General features: G+C 42.0%; 1 protein-coding gene across 2 annotated transcripts in view; it reads right to left on the bottom strand.

Moving 5' to 3' along the window:
* The window catches only part of NUP85 (nucleoporin 85), a 36,547-nt gene extending 31,629 nt beyond the window's left edge, over positions 1-4,918 (bottom strand). The window contains exons 1-2 of one of the 2 annotated variants that reach the window (XM_045490796.1): positions 4,600-4,918; positions 537-630 (exon numbers count right to left, since the gene is read on the bottom strand). In XM_045490796.1, coding sequence (XP_045346752.1) covers positions 537-630; positions 4,600-4,632 — 127 coding nt within the window. In that variant the 5' untranslated portion in view covers positions 4,633-4,918. The remainder of the gene's footprint in view (positions 1-536; positions 631-4,599) is intronic. The other variant, XM_045490795.1, reaches the window with a different exon arrangement.
* Between the last annotated feature and the right edge of the window lie 13,268 nt (positions 4,919-18,186).

The raw sequence follows: 18,186 nt of genomic DNA, 5'->3' as shown, positions 1-18,186 counted from the left end.
CCATTTCACTCTCCAAATCCTTTGTGCTTTTATCAACAGCCTACAGAATTCGATTAAGTTCACAATAATAAAAGGTAAGGACTTCAAAGTCTTCATAGATCTGCAGTTTCACAATAAAGGGGCTGCTGTAAAGGGAATTTAGTGATTCTGGACAAGAAGGGGAAAAAACTTGAAGTTTTTAAATACACAGGAAACATTTCAGGGTGCATGGCTGACTCAGTGGGTAGAACATGCTACTTCTGATCTCAGGGTTGAGTTCAAGCCCCACGTATGTTGTAGAGATTACTTAAATATATTAAAAAATAATAATAATAAATAAAAGAAACCTTTAACACCTGGAAGATTAATTTTTTTCCCTGGACTCAACATCTGCCAGGTCTCATAAGTTAATGAAAATCTTAAATAGCTAAAGTTTCAAAAGTGAAAATGGTACAAAATAAGTTTAACTGTTTCTTGCCTCAGTCAAATCTGAGAGAAGAAAACAACCAAATGTGCCAAGATGGATAATCTGGAAGAAAAAAAAAAAAAAAACCTACCTTTTTTGTTGAAGGAGGTTTCACACACCAGCATCTCTCCTGGACCCCAGTCAAAACACATTTGCTTCTTCTTGGAATTCACTCCTGGAATCAACTAGTAAAAAAAAGCCAAAGAAACTTATTTTTACTAAAGGCTTTGCTTTCAACTGATTTGCAAGTATAACCCTAGAAATCAATGTTCATGAAAGTTAAGTGCTACTCTATGTATACAGCTGAGTGTGGTTGAGATCAAACCAATCTGTTAAAGTCCGAATAAGCAAGTGAGCTTTGTCAGGCACCTCAACCCAGCCTGCCACTTAACAATCAATTACTATACTATAATTTAGTGAACCAAAGTTCAGAAAAAGGGAATTTTAAAAAATAAAGAAATTGAAGTGTTTGTTACTCACTAAAAGGAGCCCTCCAATCCCATGGCTTCTGTGCCATCTCTTAGATGAGGACTCTCAATTTTTCTGACTCAGACCAATCCCTTTGAGTCTCAGCTTCATACATCCAACTACCAGTCCACACTTTTATAGGTTACCTAACCTAGGTATAGAGCTATATCCATAACATAAGAACCAATAAAGGACTCTTGATGCTCATCTCCAATTCTCCCCCCACTGGAGCAAAGCCTTCCCCAATTGTTAGGACTGATTTGTGATTCTTCTCTTTCCCTTACCGCCTTTGTCCAATCTATCAGTAAATCCTGTTCTGCTCTTAAATAAGCCTGAATCCAACCACTTACCACGTCTACCAGTCTAATCCAAGCCACCATCAACTCTCACCTGACTGCAACAGCATTTCTCAGTGCCTGAAATGACTCTCCTACATGGTTATTGCCTCTCCCTGTAAATAGATAAAAGCTCACAAGGGCAAAGGACTCCAGGATTCTCATTCACTGCCTAGAAGAGAACGTGGCACAAAATTGGCACTCCATAAATATTTTTGGCAGACGATAAATTTGTTATCAAGACAAATGCACTCAGTTCTTAGGAAGAACTAATGCAGTCATTCAACAACTAAGCAATGTTTAGTAAGCCTTTTTCCATACTGGGCTCTAGGAATACAATGTGTAATACAGTTTCTGTCCTCCAAATGCTAGCAGTCTACTGAGGAAGTCCAATAAACAGGCAGTAAAAAAAAAAAAAAAAAAAAAAAAAAGTGGAAAAATGCCAAAGCAGAGAAAAACACAAAAGAGGATGTTTTAGTAGACTCTTAATGGATGACTGGGCAAGGCAAGGGGGAAACGTTATACACAGTGCTGCTGAGGCAAATGGGTACCCACATGCAGAAAATAAACCTGACATCATAGACAAAATAAAAGTTAGAAACAAATGTAGAGCAAAATCTGTAAAACTTGAAAAGCACAGTAGAAAACCTTTTGATCTTAAAGTAAGCAAAGAGAGGACAAAAAAGTACAAACTACAAAACAATTTATAAATTGGGGCTTCGTCAACATTAAACTTTTGCTCCTCAAAAGACACTGTTAAGAAAATGGAAAGACAAGCCACAGACTAGGAGAAAATATTTGCAAAACACATATTTGATATCTAGAATATACAAAGAACTCTTACAATTCATTAATAAAAATAACCCAATAACAAAATGGGCAAAAAATTTTAACTGCCACTTCACCGAAGATATACAGATGACTCATATATAAGCATATAAAAAGATGCTCGATATCTGTCATCATTAGGGAAATACAAATCAAAGCAATAATGAGGTACCACTATATACCCACCAGAATGGCAATGGCTAAAATTTAAAAAGATTGACCACACAGGAGCGCCTGGGTACTCAATTAAACATCGGACTTCACCTCAGGTCATGATCGTTTATGAGTCCGAGCCCCACGTTGGGCTCTGTGCTGACAGCTCAGAGCCTGGAGCCTGCTTCGGATTCTGTGTCTCCCTCTCTCTCTGCCCCTCCCCAGCTCTTGCTCTGTCCCTCTCTCTCTCTTTCAAAAATAAATGTAATTTTTAAATAAACAAACAAACAAATAAAAAGACTGACCATACAAAGAGTTGATGAGGATGTGGAACAACTGGAACCCACATGTTGCTGGTACAAAAATGGTATTTGAAGAAATGAGTTTATTTTAGCTAAATATGAATCTACCCTATAACCCAGCAATTCTACTTCTAGATATTTGTCTTAGAAGAAAATAAAAAAGGCAACAAAAACCAAAACTTACATTTCTTAAGTATCTTTGAAACAAAAGGATAAAACCACTGGTCTAGAAAAAGAACTAAAAGATTATTCTACCCTCTACTTTGAATCTATACATAAACATCTTTAAATGTGATTACTAACTGGCCTTCACAGGCCTTAATGATAAGCAAATGGGACACCTGGGTGGCTGAGTCGGTTGAGTATCCAACTTTTGATTTCGGCTCAGGTCATGATCCCAGGGTCATGAGACTGAGCCCACATCGTGTTCCACACTGAGTGTGGAGACTGTTTGAGATTCTCTTTCTCTCTCTCCCCCTCTCCCCTGCTTGCTCTAAAATAACTGAAAAGAGGCGCCTAAGCAGCTCAATCAGTTAAGCATCTGATTCCAGCTCAGGTCATGATCTCATGGTTCCTAAGTACGAGCCCCGCATCAGGCTCTCTGCTGTCAATGCAAAGCCTGTTTTGGATCCTCTGCCTCCCTTGCTCTCTGCCTCTCCCCGACTCACGCTGAAGCTCTTTGTCTCTCAAACTTAAATAAACATTAAAAAAAAAAAAAGGTTGAAAGAGGGGCACCTGGACAGCTCAGTCAGTTAAGCATCCGACTTCAGCTCAGGTCATGATCTCACGGTTGGGTTCATGACTTCAAGCCCTGCATCAGGCTCTCTGCAGTCAGCATAGAGCCCACTTCGGATCTTCTGCCTCCATCTCTCTCTGCTCCTCCCCCACTTGTACTCTGTCTCTCTCAAAATAAATAAATAAACTTAAAAAAAAAAAAAAAAGCTGAAAGAAAGGAAGAAAGAAAAAGTTCCATTGGGGGAGGAAAAAAAAAGTAGAAGTTTCAGCAACTCTGATATTCTAATTTTTCTTCCTGCGGACACTGACATAGTCCCTCCCGATAGATATAAAATATTTCAAGTACTTTATATAGATCTTCAAATTTTAATACTCTACAGCAGTAAACTTTTTGGAGTTACAACCCACGTTAACTGCTATTTAAGATCTCAGGTCTCATTTTGTCCAGTTAGCTTTGAAATGACCCCCATCTTTAATTTTCGGTTTTCTCAGACACTGCTTTGCAATCTGATGGCTTTAGCTCAAAACTGGAGGCACATTTCGACTTTCTAAAAAGCAAAGATACAAGATCAGGCAACCTGCAGTTTAGTGAAGCTTATCGCTTACCAACAGCTAAGAGGGGCAGAACAAGCCAATGATGGACAAACATATTTTACCTAGCCAGGGAGGGAAGGGAAGGCTTTCCTGAGAAAGAGGATGCAGGTTCTTGTATTTGAAAAACGAGGAGAGAAACCTAAAAGAGAAAAAGAGAGGATCCCAGGCAGGGGGAACGGTAGGTGTCTGCGACCTAAAACCCATGAATCTCTTTATGGACATCATAGATCATTCACATTCGACATATGCTCTCATCAAAGTCCAGACAGAAGTGGGAGCAAACAGCAATAAAGACAAGAAGTCTCCGGGGAGAATATGTACTTTCAGCAAACCTCGGGCCAGGACGGCACACGAAGCAGAAGCCAAGCTCACGGTGTCGCGATGTGAAGCTGAGCTCGGCGGACGAAAAAAAGCCCCTACTGCTCTACTTGGTCCGAGCCCGCTCACTAGAGCACTAGCCCAACGGGAGAAGCTAGGCAAAAATGGGATGGGAAGGCGAGGAAGACAAGACAGGGTGAGGAGGGATGGAGTGAGGCCTCCGAGCCAGGCATTTCTGAGTACACAAAAGAGTAGACACCTAGCGAACACCACGACCCAAACACAAGCACCTTGCTAATGGGACCTCCGAATTGTGGCAACTGAGCTGAGGGAAGGGGAAAGGAGCCTCGAGGGAGCCTGCAGTGACGAAGCAGACACACTCCTCGGACAGCGAAGGCAACACTTTTGCAGGCGCCCTTACAGTGACCGTCGGCTCGCCGTCGAGTTCCTCCATAGCGCTCCGCTTCAGCCACCAAGAATTTCCACAGCCGCTAAAGCTCCCAGCTCAGGCCTCCCGCTCACAACCGGCTGCGAGAGAGGACCCCTCCCGAGCGCCTCCTGCGCTGCCTGCAGGCCCCAACCCCCCCCCCACCCCCCGTGTAGGGGCCTCTCCTCTCCGCCACGATCCTCCTTCTGCCACACTCTAAACGTGTCGTCCCTTCTTTGCCGGCGACAACGCGTCAGGGAAAACAGCGGAAGGGCAGCCTGTCAACCCAGTTATCTTCCAGCCGGGTCAGGCGCCGCCGCGGACAGGCCCGCGCCGGGCAGGGAAAAGGCCCCCCGAGACGGCGGGAGCAGCGGCAGTGCGGCTGCGCGTGCGCGGGCTGGGGCGAGTGTTGGGCCTGGTCCGGGAGCCAGCGAGCGAGCGCGCGGTGTTTCCAGACTCTGGCCATTCTCTGCCTTGTGCGTCTGCAAGTCGCAAGTGCTTCGCTGAATGGTGTCCAGGCCTTGTCCAAGCCCCGTCGGGCCACTGGGCTGTGTAGGAAGGCGGTCGCCACCACTCCCACCCCGAAATGCTCAAAAGGCACGTGGACAGAATTGTTGCAGCTGGAAACAACTGTGAAATGGAGACAGCTGGGCTTGCTTAATTAAATACAAATACTGGTTTGTTATCTCACCAAGGAAAAGCAGGAAGGGACAGTCAAATCAGGGAATCCCAGAATTTGTTATGGAAAACTCAAAAGTGCTCCAATAATTTAAAGGAGCCGTTTGTTGTAAATGTCATATTCACAAGTACATACACGTACAGGGAAGAAAATAGGAATGCTTCTAAATTTCCAAATAAGCTTTTTGAGCAAATTGAAGATAATTGGAAATTTAAAGATAAGTAGTAGGAAATTCTGCCTGGAAATGTAGTAGCTGCTTTTATTTAGAAAAGAAATTTGATCTGAAAACAAGACATAATTTCAAGATGCTCCTTTCCCTGAGGTGCTGAACGGCCTGTCTGAATTGCTTTAAAAAAAAAAAAAAAAAAAAAAAAAACACGACGGAGTGGTTAGGAAAATCCCGTCTCCCCAATAGTTTGTTCTTTTGAGATACAGACTGTTGGGCAAGGAAGAAAAATCTCGGGGCTATCAAAATTTCATCGAGATCCTTGTCTCTGAAGACAGCCATCCAGAGGATAAAATTTAATGTAGTTTTGCAAAAAATTCCACACTGTCCTACCAACTATGTCTTCCTACGTGTTCCAAATGTTTCAGTTTCACTGATCTGTTTCTTTTCTTTTTTTGATTATTATTATTTTAATTTACATCCAAGTTAGTTAGCATATAGTGCAATAATGATTTAAGGAGTAGAATCCAGTGATTCATCCCCTACATATAAACCCCAGTGCTAATCCCAAGTGTCTTCCTTAATGACACCTGCCCATTTAGCCCATTCCCCCACCCACAACCCTTCCAGCAACCCTCAGTTCTCTATATTTGAGAGTCTCTTATGTTTTGTCTCCCTCCCTGCTTTTATAGCATTTTTACTTCCCTTCTGTTCATCTGTTTTGTATCTTAAATTCCACATATGAATGAAGTCATATGATATTTGTCTTTCTCTAATTTCACTTAGCCCAATACACTCTAGTTCCATCCACGTTGTCGTAAATGGCAAGATTTCATTATTTTTGATTGCCGACTAATACTCCGTTGTATATATATATATATATATATATATATATATATATATATATATACCACATCTTCTTTATCCATTCATCTGTTGATGGGCATTTGGGCTCCGTCCAAGCTTTGGCTATTGTTGATAGTGCTGCTATAAACATTGGGGTGCATGTTTCCCGTCGAAACAGCACACCTGTATCCTTTGGATAAATACCTAGCAATGCAATTGGTGGATCATAGGGTAGTTCTATTTTTAATTTTTTGAGGAACCTCCATACTGTTTTCCAGAGTGGCTGCACCAGCTTGCATTCCCATCAGCAGTGCGAAAGAGTCCCTCTTTCTCTGCATCCTCGCCAACATCTGTTGTTGCCTGAGTTGTTAATGTTAGCCATTCTGACAGGTGTGAAGTGGTAATCATCTGAGGTGTTTCTAACACCAGTGGTATGACTATGAAGTATGAGGAATGCATTCATGTCCATTTTCCGGGGAGTAAAAAGAGGCTGCTGATATTTTCTGAAAGTAAAATAAACATTCGGGGGTTGCCTGGCTGACTCAGGAGAGCATGCGACTCTTGATCACATTAGTGTAGAGATTACTTAAAAATAAAATCTCCTGGGGCACCTGGGTGGCTCAGTTGGTTGAGTGTCCAACTTAGGCTCAGATCATGATCTCACAGTTTGTGAGTTCGAGCCCTGTGTTGGGCTCTGTGCTGACAGCTCAGAGCCTGGAGCCAGCTTTAAATCCTGTCTCTCTCTCTCTCTCTCTCTCTCTCTCTCTCTCTCTCTCTCTCTCTCTCTCTCTCATAAACAAATAAACCTTTTAGGGGTGCCTGGGTGGCTCAGTCAGTTAAGCACTGGACTTCAGCTCAGGTCATGATCTCACGGTTCGTGAGTTTGAACCCCGCGTCGGGCTCTGTGCTGACAGCTCAGAGCCTGCAGCATGCTTCAAATTCTGTGTCTCCCTCTCCCTCTCTCTCTGCCCCTTTCACGCTTGCACTCTGTCTCTCTACCTCTCTCAAAATAAATAAACATTAAAAATAAATAAATATTTTTAAATAAATAAATAAAATATTTTAGAGGTGCCTGGGTGGCTCAGTTGGTTAAGGGTCCAACTCTTAATTTGGGCTGAGGTCACAATCTCACAGTTGTGGGATCAAGTCCCATTGGGCTCCATGCTGGGCATGAAGCCTGCTTGGGATTTTCTCTCCCTCTCTCTCTCTCTCTCTCTCTCTCCCTCTCCCTCTTCTTCTGACCCTCTCCCACTCTCATGCATGGACATGGGCGTGCTCTCTCTCTAGAAAAAGAGTAAGAAAAATAAAATCTTGTTTAATGTTTATTTATTTATTTTGACAGAGAGAAAGAGAGAGAACGCATGTATGGAGCAGGGGTAGAGAGAGAGAGGAAGAGAATCAAATCCAATCAGGCTCTCCACTGTCAGCACATAGCTGGACGCAGGGCTCAATCCCATGAACTGTGAGATCATGACCTGAGTCGCTTAACTGAATGAGCCACCCAGGTGCCCCTAAAACAAAGTTTTTTAAAAAATTAAAAATGGGGGTGCATGGCTGGCTCAGTCATGGGAGCATGTGACTCTTGATCTGGGGGTTGTAAGTTTGAGCCCCATGCTGGGTTATAGAAATACTTAAAAATAAAAATCGTGGGGCACCTGGGTGGCTCAGTCGGTTTAGTACCCAACTCTTGATTTCAACTCAGCTCATGATCTCACGGTTTGTGATTTCACGCACTGTATCAGTGCAGAGCCTGCTTGGGATTCTCTTTCTACCTCTCTCTGCCCCTCCCCTGCTCTCTCTTTCTCTCTCTCGCTCTCTCTCATCCAAAATAAATAAACTTTAAAAAATTTTAATAAATAAAACATTTAATTTTTTTTTTAAACTTGGGGTATCTGGGTGACTTAGTCAGTTAAGCATCCAACTTCAGCTCAGGTCATGATTTCACAGTTCCTGGGTTCGAGCCCTGCATCAGACTCTCTGCTGTCAGCACAGAGCCCTCTTTGCATCCTTTGTCCCCCCCATCTCTCTGCCTGCCTCTCTCTCTCTCTCAAAAATAAATATTAAAAACATCGTAATGTTTGAAATTAAACATTCAGTAGCAGACCAGTTTTTAAAAACTGGTTATTATATCTTCTCTGGCTATTCAAAATTCTTCCAGCAGCAGAAGTTAAAGCCACACTCAGTAAAACAATGATAGAAAACATGCCTAATTTCCTTCTTTTTTTTTAATTTTTAAAAAATGTTTAACTTTCAGAGAGAGAGAGAGGGACAGAGCACAAGCTGGGGAGGGGCAGAGAGACAGGGAGACACAGAATCCAAAGCAGGCTCCAGGCTCTGAGCTGTCAGCACAGAGCCCGATGCGGGGCTCAAACCCACAAACTGCAAGATCATGACCTGAGCCAAAGTCGGACCCTCAACTAATTGAACCACCCAGGTGCCCCCATTTTTTTTTAATGTTTATTTTTGAGAGAGAGAGAGCACAAGCAACAGAGAGGCAGAGAGAGAGGGAGATACAGAATCCAAAGCAGGCTCCAGGCTCTGAGCTGTCAGCACAAAACCCAACACAGATGCCTAATTTCTTTCAGAGAAAATTATTCTGGGGAACAGGATTAGCAGAAGAAAAAAAAAATAATAGGATGAAAGATCAAAAAGGAAATCAACCCTTTCAAAAGGAGATCTGAGGGAAAAAATAATTTGAATGACAAAAGACCTTAGAGAATTTTAGTACTACAGTTTCTTGATATTTTAAGACTGTCACTTGAAAGGGCACCTGGCTGGCTCACTCAGTAGAGCATGCAACTCTTGACCTCAGAGTTGTAAGTTCAAGCCCCATGTTGGATGTAGAGATTACTTAAAAATAAAAATTAAAAAAACTCAAAAAGAAAGGCTGTCATTTGAAGATAATAAAAGTAGTGAAATTGTCTGACCTAGAGCTAGATAATACGGGGAAAAAGTATTGGAAACATTTTTTAGTCTAAGCGCACTATGCACCAACAACTTTACACGATCATTCAAAACCACTTTTTAAAAAAAATGTTTATTTATTTATTGGGGGGGGGGAGGGACAGAGAGAGAGAGGGAGAGCGAGAATCCCAAGCAGGCTCCACACTGTTAGCACATAGAGTGGGGCTCAATTTCACAAATCCTGAGATCATGACCTGAGCCAAAACAAGAGTTGGACATTTGACTGACTGTGCCACCCAGGTGCCCCTACTTTTTTCCCCCCTAAGAAAACTACAGCCAATGGAGCTATTATTATTGTATGTATGGACCGTTTTCTTCCTTCTAATCCTTCTCAGTATACTTCCAAGAATGAGGTTTCAATTACATAGTTTATGTATCCTCCTTTTCTTACATATAATCCCAAAGGAATACTTTTGGAAAAACAAATTAAATAATCAGCATGCAAATCTTTTTGTCTTCTTTGCTCTCCATAGGCTCTTCCTCTCCCTATATTGGTTGGTTGAACTCTAGAATTCCTGTGTCTATTCTGAAGAGTCTTGAAATATGCAAGAGACACTTCAACCTGAGGTATATCAGAACCTGAGAAAGATAGTAAAATATTTCTGGAATCAGGGGTGCCTGGGTGGCTCAGTCTGTTAAGTGTCTGCCTCTTGATTTTGACTCAGGTCATGATCTCATGGTCATAAGATCAAGCCCTGCATTGGGCTCCATGCTGAATATGAAGCCTGCTTCAGAGTTTCTCTCTCAGGGCGCCTGGATGGTTCAGTTGGTTGAGCGTCCGACTTCGACTCAGGTCATGATCTCACAGCTCGTCAGTTCAAGCCCCGCATCAGCTTCTGTGCCGACAGCTCAGAGCCTGGAGCCTGCTTCAGATTCTGAGTCTCCCTCTCTCTCTCTCCCCTCCTCCGCTCATGTCCTGTCTCTCTCTGTCTCAAAAATAAATAAACATTAAAAAAAAAAAGATTTGGGGCGCCTGGGTGACTCAGTCAGTTGAGCGTCCGACTTTGGCTCAGGTCATGATCTCACATCTCGTGAGTTCAAGCCCTGCATCAGGCTCTGTACTGACAGCTCAGAGCCTGGAGCCTGCTTCTGCTTCTGTGTCTCCCTCTCTCTCTGCCCCTAACCCACTCGCATTCTGTCTCTGTCTCTGTCAAAAATAAATAAACAAAACAAAAAAAAATTAAAAAAAAAGATTTTCTCTCTCTTCCTCTCTCTCTCTCTGCCTCTCCCCTGTGTTCACATGTGCTCTCGCTCTCTCTCTCTCCCTCTCAAATAAGTAAGTAAATAAATAAATAAAAATATTTCTGGAATTAAATAAAAACCTCCTAAAACAAAACATATATACTGCACAACAGTCAAACCAGAAATCACTTTCAGTCACTCCAAAGTCAAACTAAGAATCATTCTCAGATCAAGCCAGAATTGTGCTAGAGATGTGACCTATGTAGTAAAGTACTAAGCGGAGGCATATAATGCTCCCTAGCCTGCAGAGAAAGAAATACATAATCATTTCAAGAGACATAACTATTTTGGAAAACAAGGTAGACATCTATTATCAAGAGACCTATCAATATTTATGCACTTTGACCCTGCAAGTCCTCTCTTGAAAATTGATTTCGAATAATTCCAAAACCAAAGAGGTATATGAATTTCGGTATGTGCTATATATAATGCAAAAACAAAGATTTCTCGAGCTCCAGGCTATTGACATTTTGGGCCACAAAATCTATGTTGTGAGAGCTGTTTTCTGCATTGCTGGATGTTTAGCGGAATCCCCAGCTTCTACCCACTAGATGCCAATAACAGCCCTCATCCATTGTGAGGACCGAAAATGTCTCTAGATATTATATTCCCAATGTCCCCTAGGGGACAAAATCACCTCTGTTAAGGGTTGCTGGTATAGAGGTGCCTGGCTGGCTCAATTGGAAGAGCATGCGACTCTTCATCTTGTGGTTGTGAGTTTGAGCCCCTCATTGGGAGTAGATATTAAATAAATACAATTTTAAAAACAAAGAATTACTGGTATATATGTTCACACATAGAGGAATAGCTAAGAAAATATAATAGCAATGGGATTACTCAGCTATTTCAAAGAACTATGAAAAACATGGAAAAGTCAAGAATTTTTAAAATGTTCATGTTTTTTGTACCCATAATTGTAATTCCAGGAAATAATCAAGAAGTACATTTTGAATAATGACCCCCCCAAAAGGAAGTAACTTAAATGTCTCACAGTATGAAAAAGCTTATGCAATCATTAAAAGGTAACTGTAGCAAAAATTTTTTAAGCTAAAACTCAGGAAAATTTTGTAAAAAATTAAAAGTATCTATCGATATTTATGTAGGAAAACAAAAAGACTAGCAAAGAGGGGTCCTGGCTGGCTCAGTCAGTGGAACACATGACTCTTTAACTCAGGGTCATGAGTTCGAGACCCATGTTGGATGTAGAGATTATTTAAAAATAAAATCCTGAGGCACCTGGGTGGCTCATTTGGTTAAGCACTTGACTCTTGTTTTAATTCTTTTAATGTTTATTTATTTTTGAGAGAGAGAGAAAGCACAGGTGGGAGAGGGGCAGAAAGAGAGGGAGATACAGAATCCGAAGCAGACTCCAGGCTCTCAGCTGTCAGCACAGAGCTTGACGTGGGGCTCGAACTCATAAATGGTGAGATCATGACCTGAGCCAAAGTCAGATGCTTACAGACCTAGCCACCCAGGTGCCCCTAAGCATTTGACTCTTGATTTCAGCTCAGGTCATGATCTCATGGTTTGTGGGATTGAGCCCTGTGTCAGGCTCTGCGATGACAGTGCACACCTTGCTTGGGATTCTCTGTCTCCGTCTCTCTCTGCCCCTCCCCTGCTTGTTCTCTCTCTCTCTCTCTCTCTCTCTCTCTCTCTCTCTCTCTCTTTCTCTCAAGATAAATAAACATTTAACAAATAAAAATAGGGGCGCCGGAGTGGCTCAGTCAGTTAAGCATCTGACTTTGGCTCAGGTCATGATCTTACAGTTTGTGAGTTCTAGCCCCACATTGGGCTCTGGGCTGACAGCTCAGAGCCTGGAGCCTGCTTTGAATTGTGTGTCTCCTTCTCTCTCTACCCCTCCCCTGCTCACACTCTGTCTGTCTCTGAAAAATAAACATTAAAAAAATAATAATTACAACAATAGCCAAAGTATGGAAAGAGCCCAAATGTCCATAGATGGATGAATGGATAAAGAAAATGTGGTGTGTGTATATACACACACACACACACACACACACACACTATACACACACACACACACACACATACACACACACACAATGGAGTATTACTTGGCAATCAAAAAGAATGAAATCTTGCCATTTGCAACTACATGGATGGAACTGGAGGGTATTATGCTAAGTGAAATTAGTCAGAGAAAGACAAAAATCATATGACTTCACTCATATGAGGACTTTAAGAGACAAAACAGATGAACATAAGGGAAGGGAAACAAAAATAATATAAAAACAGGGAGAGGGACAAAACAAAAGAGACTCATAAATACGGAGAACAAACTGAGGGTTGCTGGAGGGGTTGTGGGAGGGGGGAGGGGCTAAATGGGTAAGGGGCATTAAGGAATCTACTGAAATCATTGCTTCAATATATACTAACTAATTTGGATGTAAATTTAAAAAAAATAAAAAATAAAGTTAAATTACAAAAAAAGAAAAAATAATAATTAAAAATGAAATAAAATTAAAAATTAAAAAATAGAGATAAAATCTTAAGGGGCATCTGGGTGGCTCAGTTGGTTGAACATCTGACTCTTGATTTCAGTTCAGGTCATAATCTCATGGGTCTGTGAGTTCGAGCCCTGCATTGGGCTCTGCACTGTCAGTGCAGAGCCTGCTTGGCATTCCTGTCTCTCCCTCTGGCTCTGCCCCTCCCCTGCTCATTCTCTCTCTTTCTCTGTCTCTATCTCAAAATAAATAAATCAACTTAAACAATTTTTAAAAATCTTTTAAATACATACATGTATACATATACTGTGTATATTCAAATACATGAATAAGGCTATATTTATGAAAACACCTGCTTTCTAGCCCTAGTAATGTTTATCAGGCCACATAAGACTTCAAGTTGAGAAATAAAATTACGAATGTGACAAATTTAATATTGGCGGAGTGTAAGTTGCTCTGACTCTGTGGCTCTCAACCACAGCTTCAGCAAACTTCAGCAAACTTCAGAATTATCTAGAGAGCTTGTTAAACCACTGACTCCTGGGCTGTATCTCCAGAGCTTCTAACTCAGTAGGTCTAGGGTGGGCCCTAGGTATTTGCATTTCTACCAAATTCACTAGTGAAGGTAATGTTGTCGCCCAGGGGACCACCCTTTGAGAACCATCTTTCCAGCTTCCAGTTATCTTCTCCACCTCAGGCTGAGAGTGATCAATCACAAACAGGAGCTTGAAGGGTACACAAATTATCTATATTTGGCATGACTGTGAAATACAAGCTTTGTTCAACTTGTTTCTGTTCACTTTATGAAACAAACAGCCTCAAGTCACTGGACCCTGCTTGAATCCAGTAACGGACAGAGAAGTAGAACTGGAGTGTTAATGGGATTAGAGGAAATTCCAGTGTAGAAGCTGCATTCAGGAAGCCCAATTTAGGCATTTTTGGTGTTCTCATGACAAGTATGACGTTACTATTGCATCAATAAGTCAGTAAATATTTATTGATCCCTGGCTATCAGGACTTTGTCACTTGCTGAGATTACAAAGTTGAATAGCAGTGATACGTGCCCTCAAAAAGCTTATAGGGCCATCCTCTAAGTTATGTTTGTGTAATATGTACATTACTAAACAGTGATGTATGGTATTATGAAGTGGGACAATATTTCCCTACAGTTATACCCCAGCTGACACATTTAAAGTGTAATATAGCAGGTTCTTGGCTTTGACTGCTGGCACTATCTTGAGTCCCATCTTTGCCATGACGCAAAGATAGAAAGCTGGAAGTTTTCTATAATATCACCATTCTGCCTCCAGATTTCCTGCAGTATTTAGGCATTAAACATTCAGTGTTCACAGAGATAGCTCAAGTACTCAACTAACCTTTGTTAGAATGTGAAGGAAATTTGATGGTATAAAGTACACACTTTGGTTGTCTGTTATAAATTCAGTGATGTGTTTCTCGGTGTTTTTGGCAAAGACTTAAAGCTCAAACAAGACTCTCTGTCATTCTTGCTTTCCCACCCCTTGTAGGAATAGTGCTTTTTCTTTGGCAGCTGACCCTGAGGTCACCCTCTTCTTACCCTCTTACACAAATTATTGATGTTTAATTCGATTTCTGGAGAGGGCTTTCTTGATCAAGTTCCTACTCAACCACTAATGGTGAAAACACTCACCACACAGCTTCCTCCTCCCTCTCGTCTTCTCTCATCCTTTAGGACCCAGGAGCTGAGCAAGCAAGGTGTTGGGGATAAAACTGCCAACAAGGCACCCAGGTCTCTGCTTTCATGGAAATTTTATTCTGCCAGGACACAACCAAACAAAAATTTAAGTCAAAACAACTTAACTGGTGCTCCTGGCACTACTCCAGGATTTTTTTCTGCATGTTTTTTTCTCTTCCTTCTATAGGGATCTGTTATATGGTCCTGCATTAACTATGCACTGGGCTCTGAGCCAGAAAGCCCAAGTTCAAAAGGATTCTGGCTCTACCACTTCAAGCTGGGTGATCAAGTTGCCCAAACTGTCTACATCTCATTTTCTTCTTCATCTGTAAAATGGGGATAATAATAATAATAGAGGTTTCCTGAAGATCTAGAACTTAGCACAGAATCCCTAGGTTATAATCACTCCATTAACATCTGCCATTGCTCTTCTTTTCTGTATTTACTACCCCTTCTACTTTCTTATTCTAAAGCACCCTTTTCCAGTGCACAGCCATCTCCTTCCCACCCCTATAAACATGATGAAGGGAGAAACTTTATTTTGGGAAATTTCTATCTTTTCACATTCCTTCCCCCCCACCCCCCGCCTTGGAAATTGGAAAGAGATTCTCAGTATATAACTTCAGTAGATCCCCTAGGTTCAGCTCACACAATCCCAGTCTGCCATTGGAATATATATTGCTCACACATTTGAATATGCTTAACTACTTTTTAAAGGAGCTCCTCCTCTGCCTGAAGGTGATTTTGTAATTTAGCGTAACTTTGGAAAAGAAGGATATGGTAAGATACACCTGTCGCCCAAAAGCTAAGGACTAAACCGTCATTTGATATTGGAGGCCCTCATATATTAATAAGGGTAAGTTTAACATGACCTATTCCTCTTTGATGGTTCTGCAGTTTTACAAGGTTGGGAAGGTATGTAATGGCAACAGAAGACCTGGGTTCAGCAGACCAAGGATAGCATCTCTCTTTCTTTCTCTATAGTACTTAGCATAACACCCAGCGTGTTCTTTCCCAAGCATACCATAGAAGCTCAATCAACGCTACTTGCCAACTGTCTGATATTGGGCAAGTTACCTAACTCTTTGACCCTCAGTAGCAAATAAATACCACACCTTTTTTGTAAGTGTGTGTAAGGAGAAAATGAGCTAATATTATTAAAGCCCCCCTCAGTGCCTAACACACAGCAGTTGATTCTCTTCCCCTTTCACTTCTTGTGTATTTCCTACCCACCACCAACTACCCCCCCCACCCCCCGATTGATTATAAGTTATTTCTTTTTTTTTTTTTTTTTTTTTATAAAACATTTTTTTTTTTTCAACGTTTATTTCTTTTTGGGACAGAGAGAGACAGAGCATGAACGGGGGAGGGGCAGAGAGAGAGGGAGACACAGAATCGGAAACAGGCTCCAGGCTCTGAGCCATCAGCCCAGAGCCTGACGCGGGGCTCGAACTCACGGACCGCGAGATCGTGACCTGGCTGAAGTCGGACGCTTAACCGACTGCGCCACCCAGGCGCCCCTATAAGTTATTTCAGTGAGGGACTTTTCCCAATGCCTAGCATAGGACCCTACACATAGTGATAGCTTTAATATATTTACTCATTCAGTGAGTCTTTGAATACCTACAGTGATATTAGAGTTGGTAGAGAGCGCATATTTAGGAACCCTGGGTAATTCAATATGACCGAGGCAGAGACTTTCCAGGAGGAAATGATGAGAAAGCTAGAATGGTCAGCATGGATTAGCTTTCAAAGGGCTTTGTAGGTCTTATAAGACTTTTGGACTTTACACCATAAGGCAGAGGATTGCCACTGAACCAAGGAGTGGCAGAAACTTCTTTTATTTTGTTTTTATTTTAGAATGGCTTGTGGTTCTCAGGTCAGTGTGTGAAGAATCACCAGGGAAGCTTGTCAAAAAAAAAAAAAAAAAGGGGGGGGGGGTTCCAGAGCTACACTGCCTGAGAATATGCATTTATTTTATTTTATTTTTCCGAGAAAATGCATTAAACCAGTACCCTAGGGGCACCCGGCTGGTTCAGTTGGTAAAGAGCATGCAACTCTTGATCTCAGGGACATGAGTTCAAGCCCCACGTTGGGCATAGAGCTTGATTAAAACAAAACAAAACAAAACAAAACAAAACAAAACAAAACAAAAAACAAAAAAGGGGCACCTGGGTGGTTCAGTCAGTTAAGCGTCCAACTCTTGATCTCAGCTCAGGTCTTGATCTCAGGGTCGCGACCTCAAGCCACGCATTGGGTTCTGCACTGGACATGAAGCCTTCTTACAAACAAAAATACCAACAAACAAAAAACAGTACTCTAGGTGATTCTGATCCATTCACATATTCAGACACAAGAGGGACATACCCTACTGTAACAACAGCAAAAAAACAAGAGGCTATCGCAGTATCCTTGGCATAAGCTGATTTGAATTCGGGCTTCCCCTGCTTCCCCTGATCAATCTGCCTTCCTTGGCCTGTCTTACGTCTAGTAGGGCCTTAAGCTTCTTCTTCCCCACAGAGGATCAGCTGGAAGCCCAGCAAATGTAGACTAGCCCAGAGACCAGACATAGGTTAAAGAGAAGTAGCTACTTTTGCTAGATATTTGGCAAATGGAATCGACAAGACTCAGAGATCCATTGCAGGGGGAGGGGCCAGGGAGAAGAAGAGCCAGGAGTCAAGGATGCTCCCTGGCTTTCTGGCTTGGAGGAACAACAGTTGTATTGGTGTGCCATTCAGTGAACTAAGAACTCAAAGAGGGAAGGTGAAGTGGGGAATTTTAATTGAGATTTGCTGAGTTTGAGGTGCCTCTGGGACATCCAAGTGGAGATGTTCACAGGTCAATTGGATTTATAGGTTGGAAGCTGAGAACAAGATCTAGGTTAGAAACACATTATTTGAGAATCATTAGCTAATCAATGGTAATAGAAGTAGGTGAAATCATCCCAGGAGAGACAACGGAATGATAAAAGGATCTAAAGCACGATGCAAGGAACATTTAAGGGAAGGTCTGAGGAGGAAACAAAAAATGGCAGTGGGATCAAGGACAGGCTAGAGTCAACAGCCCAAAGTCACAGGGAGGGAATTCAGAGGGGTGAGAAACTGGATTCAGCACAGAAGTCTGTGGTGACCTTGCAGAGAGCAGTTTCAGTGGAGCTCCGGGGACAGCACCAGATTGCTGTGGATTGAGGAGTGAGTGGGAGGTGAGGGAGTGGAGGCAGCTGGCATGGACAGTTTTTCAAGATGTTTGGCCAAGAATGGAGCGGGATTTGGTGGTAACTTAAGAAGGAAATAGAATCGAGGGAGAGTCTTTTTCTATGCTAAGGGAGGAACGGAAGAAAGCATAGGGACCAAGGAAATAATCAATAAAGCCTACCTAGAGGAGCGGGAGGTATCCACCGCACTGGAGTCTGGATTGTTTGTTCTTAAGACAGGAGGGACCTACTTCTTTTTTAACTTGACTGATTGGCTTGGAAGCTCGATATGGGGTAGTTCTCTGACGGATCCTG

This window comes from Leopardus geoffroyi, chromosome E1 (genome assembly GCF_018350155.1).
Source record: "Leopardus geoffroyi isolate Oge1 chromosome E1, O.geoffroyi_Oge1_pat1.0, whole genome shotgun sequence".
Classification (NCBI taxonomy): domain Eukaryota; kingdom Metazoa; phylum Chordata; class Mammalia; order Carnivora; family Felidae; genus Leopardus; species Leopardus geoffroyi.
The sequence above is the reverse complement of the archived record's forward strand: the minus strand, read 5'-3'. Positions and strand labels throughout refer to the sequence as shown.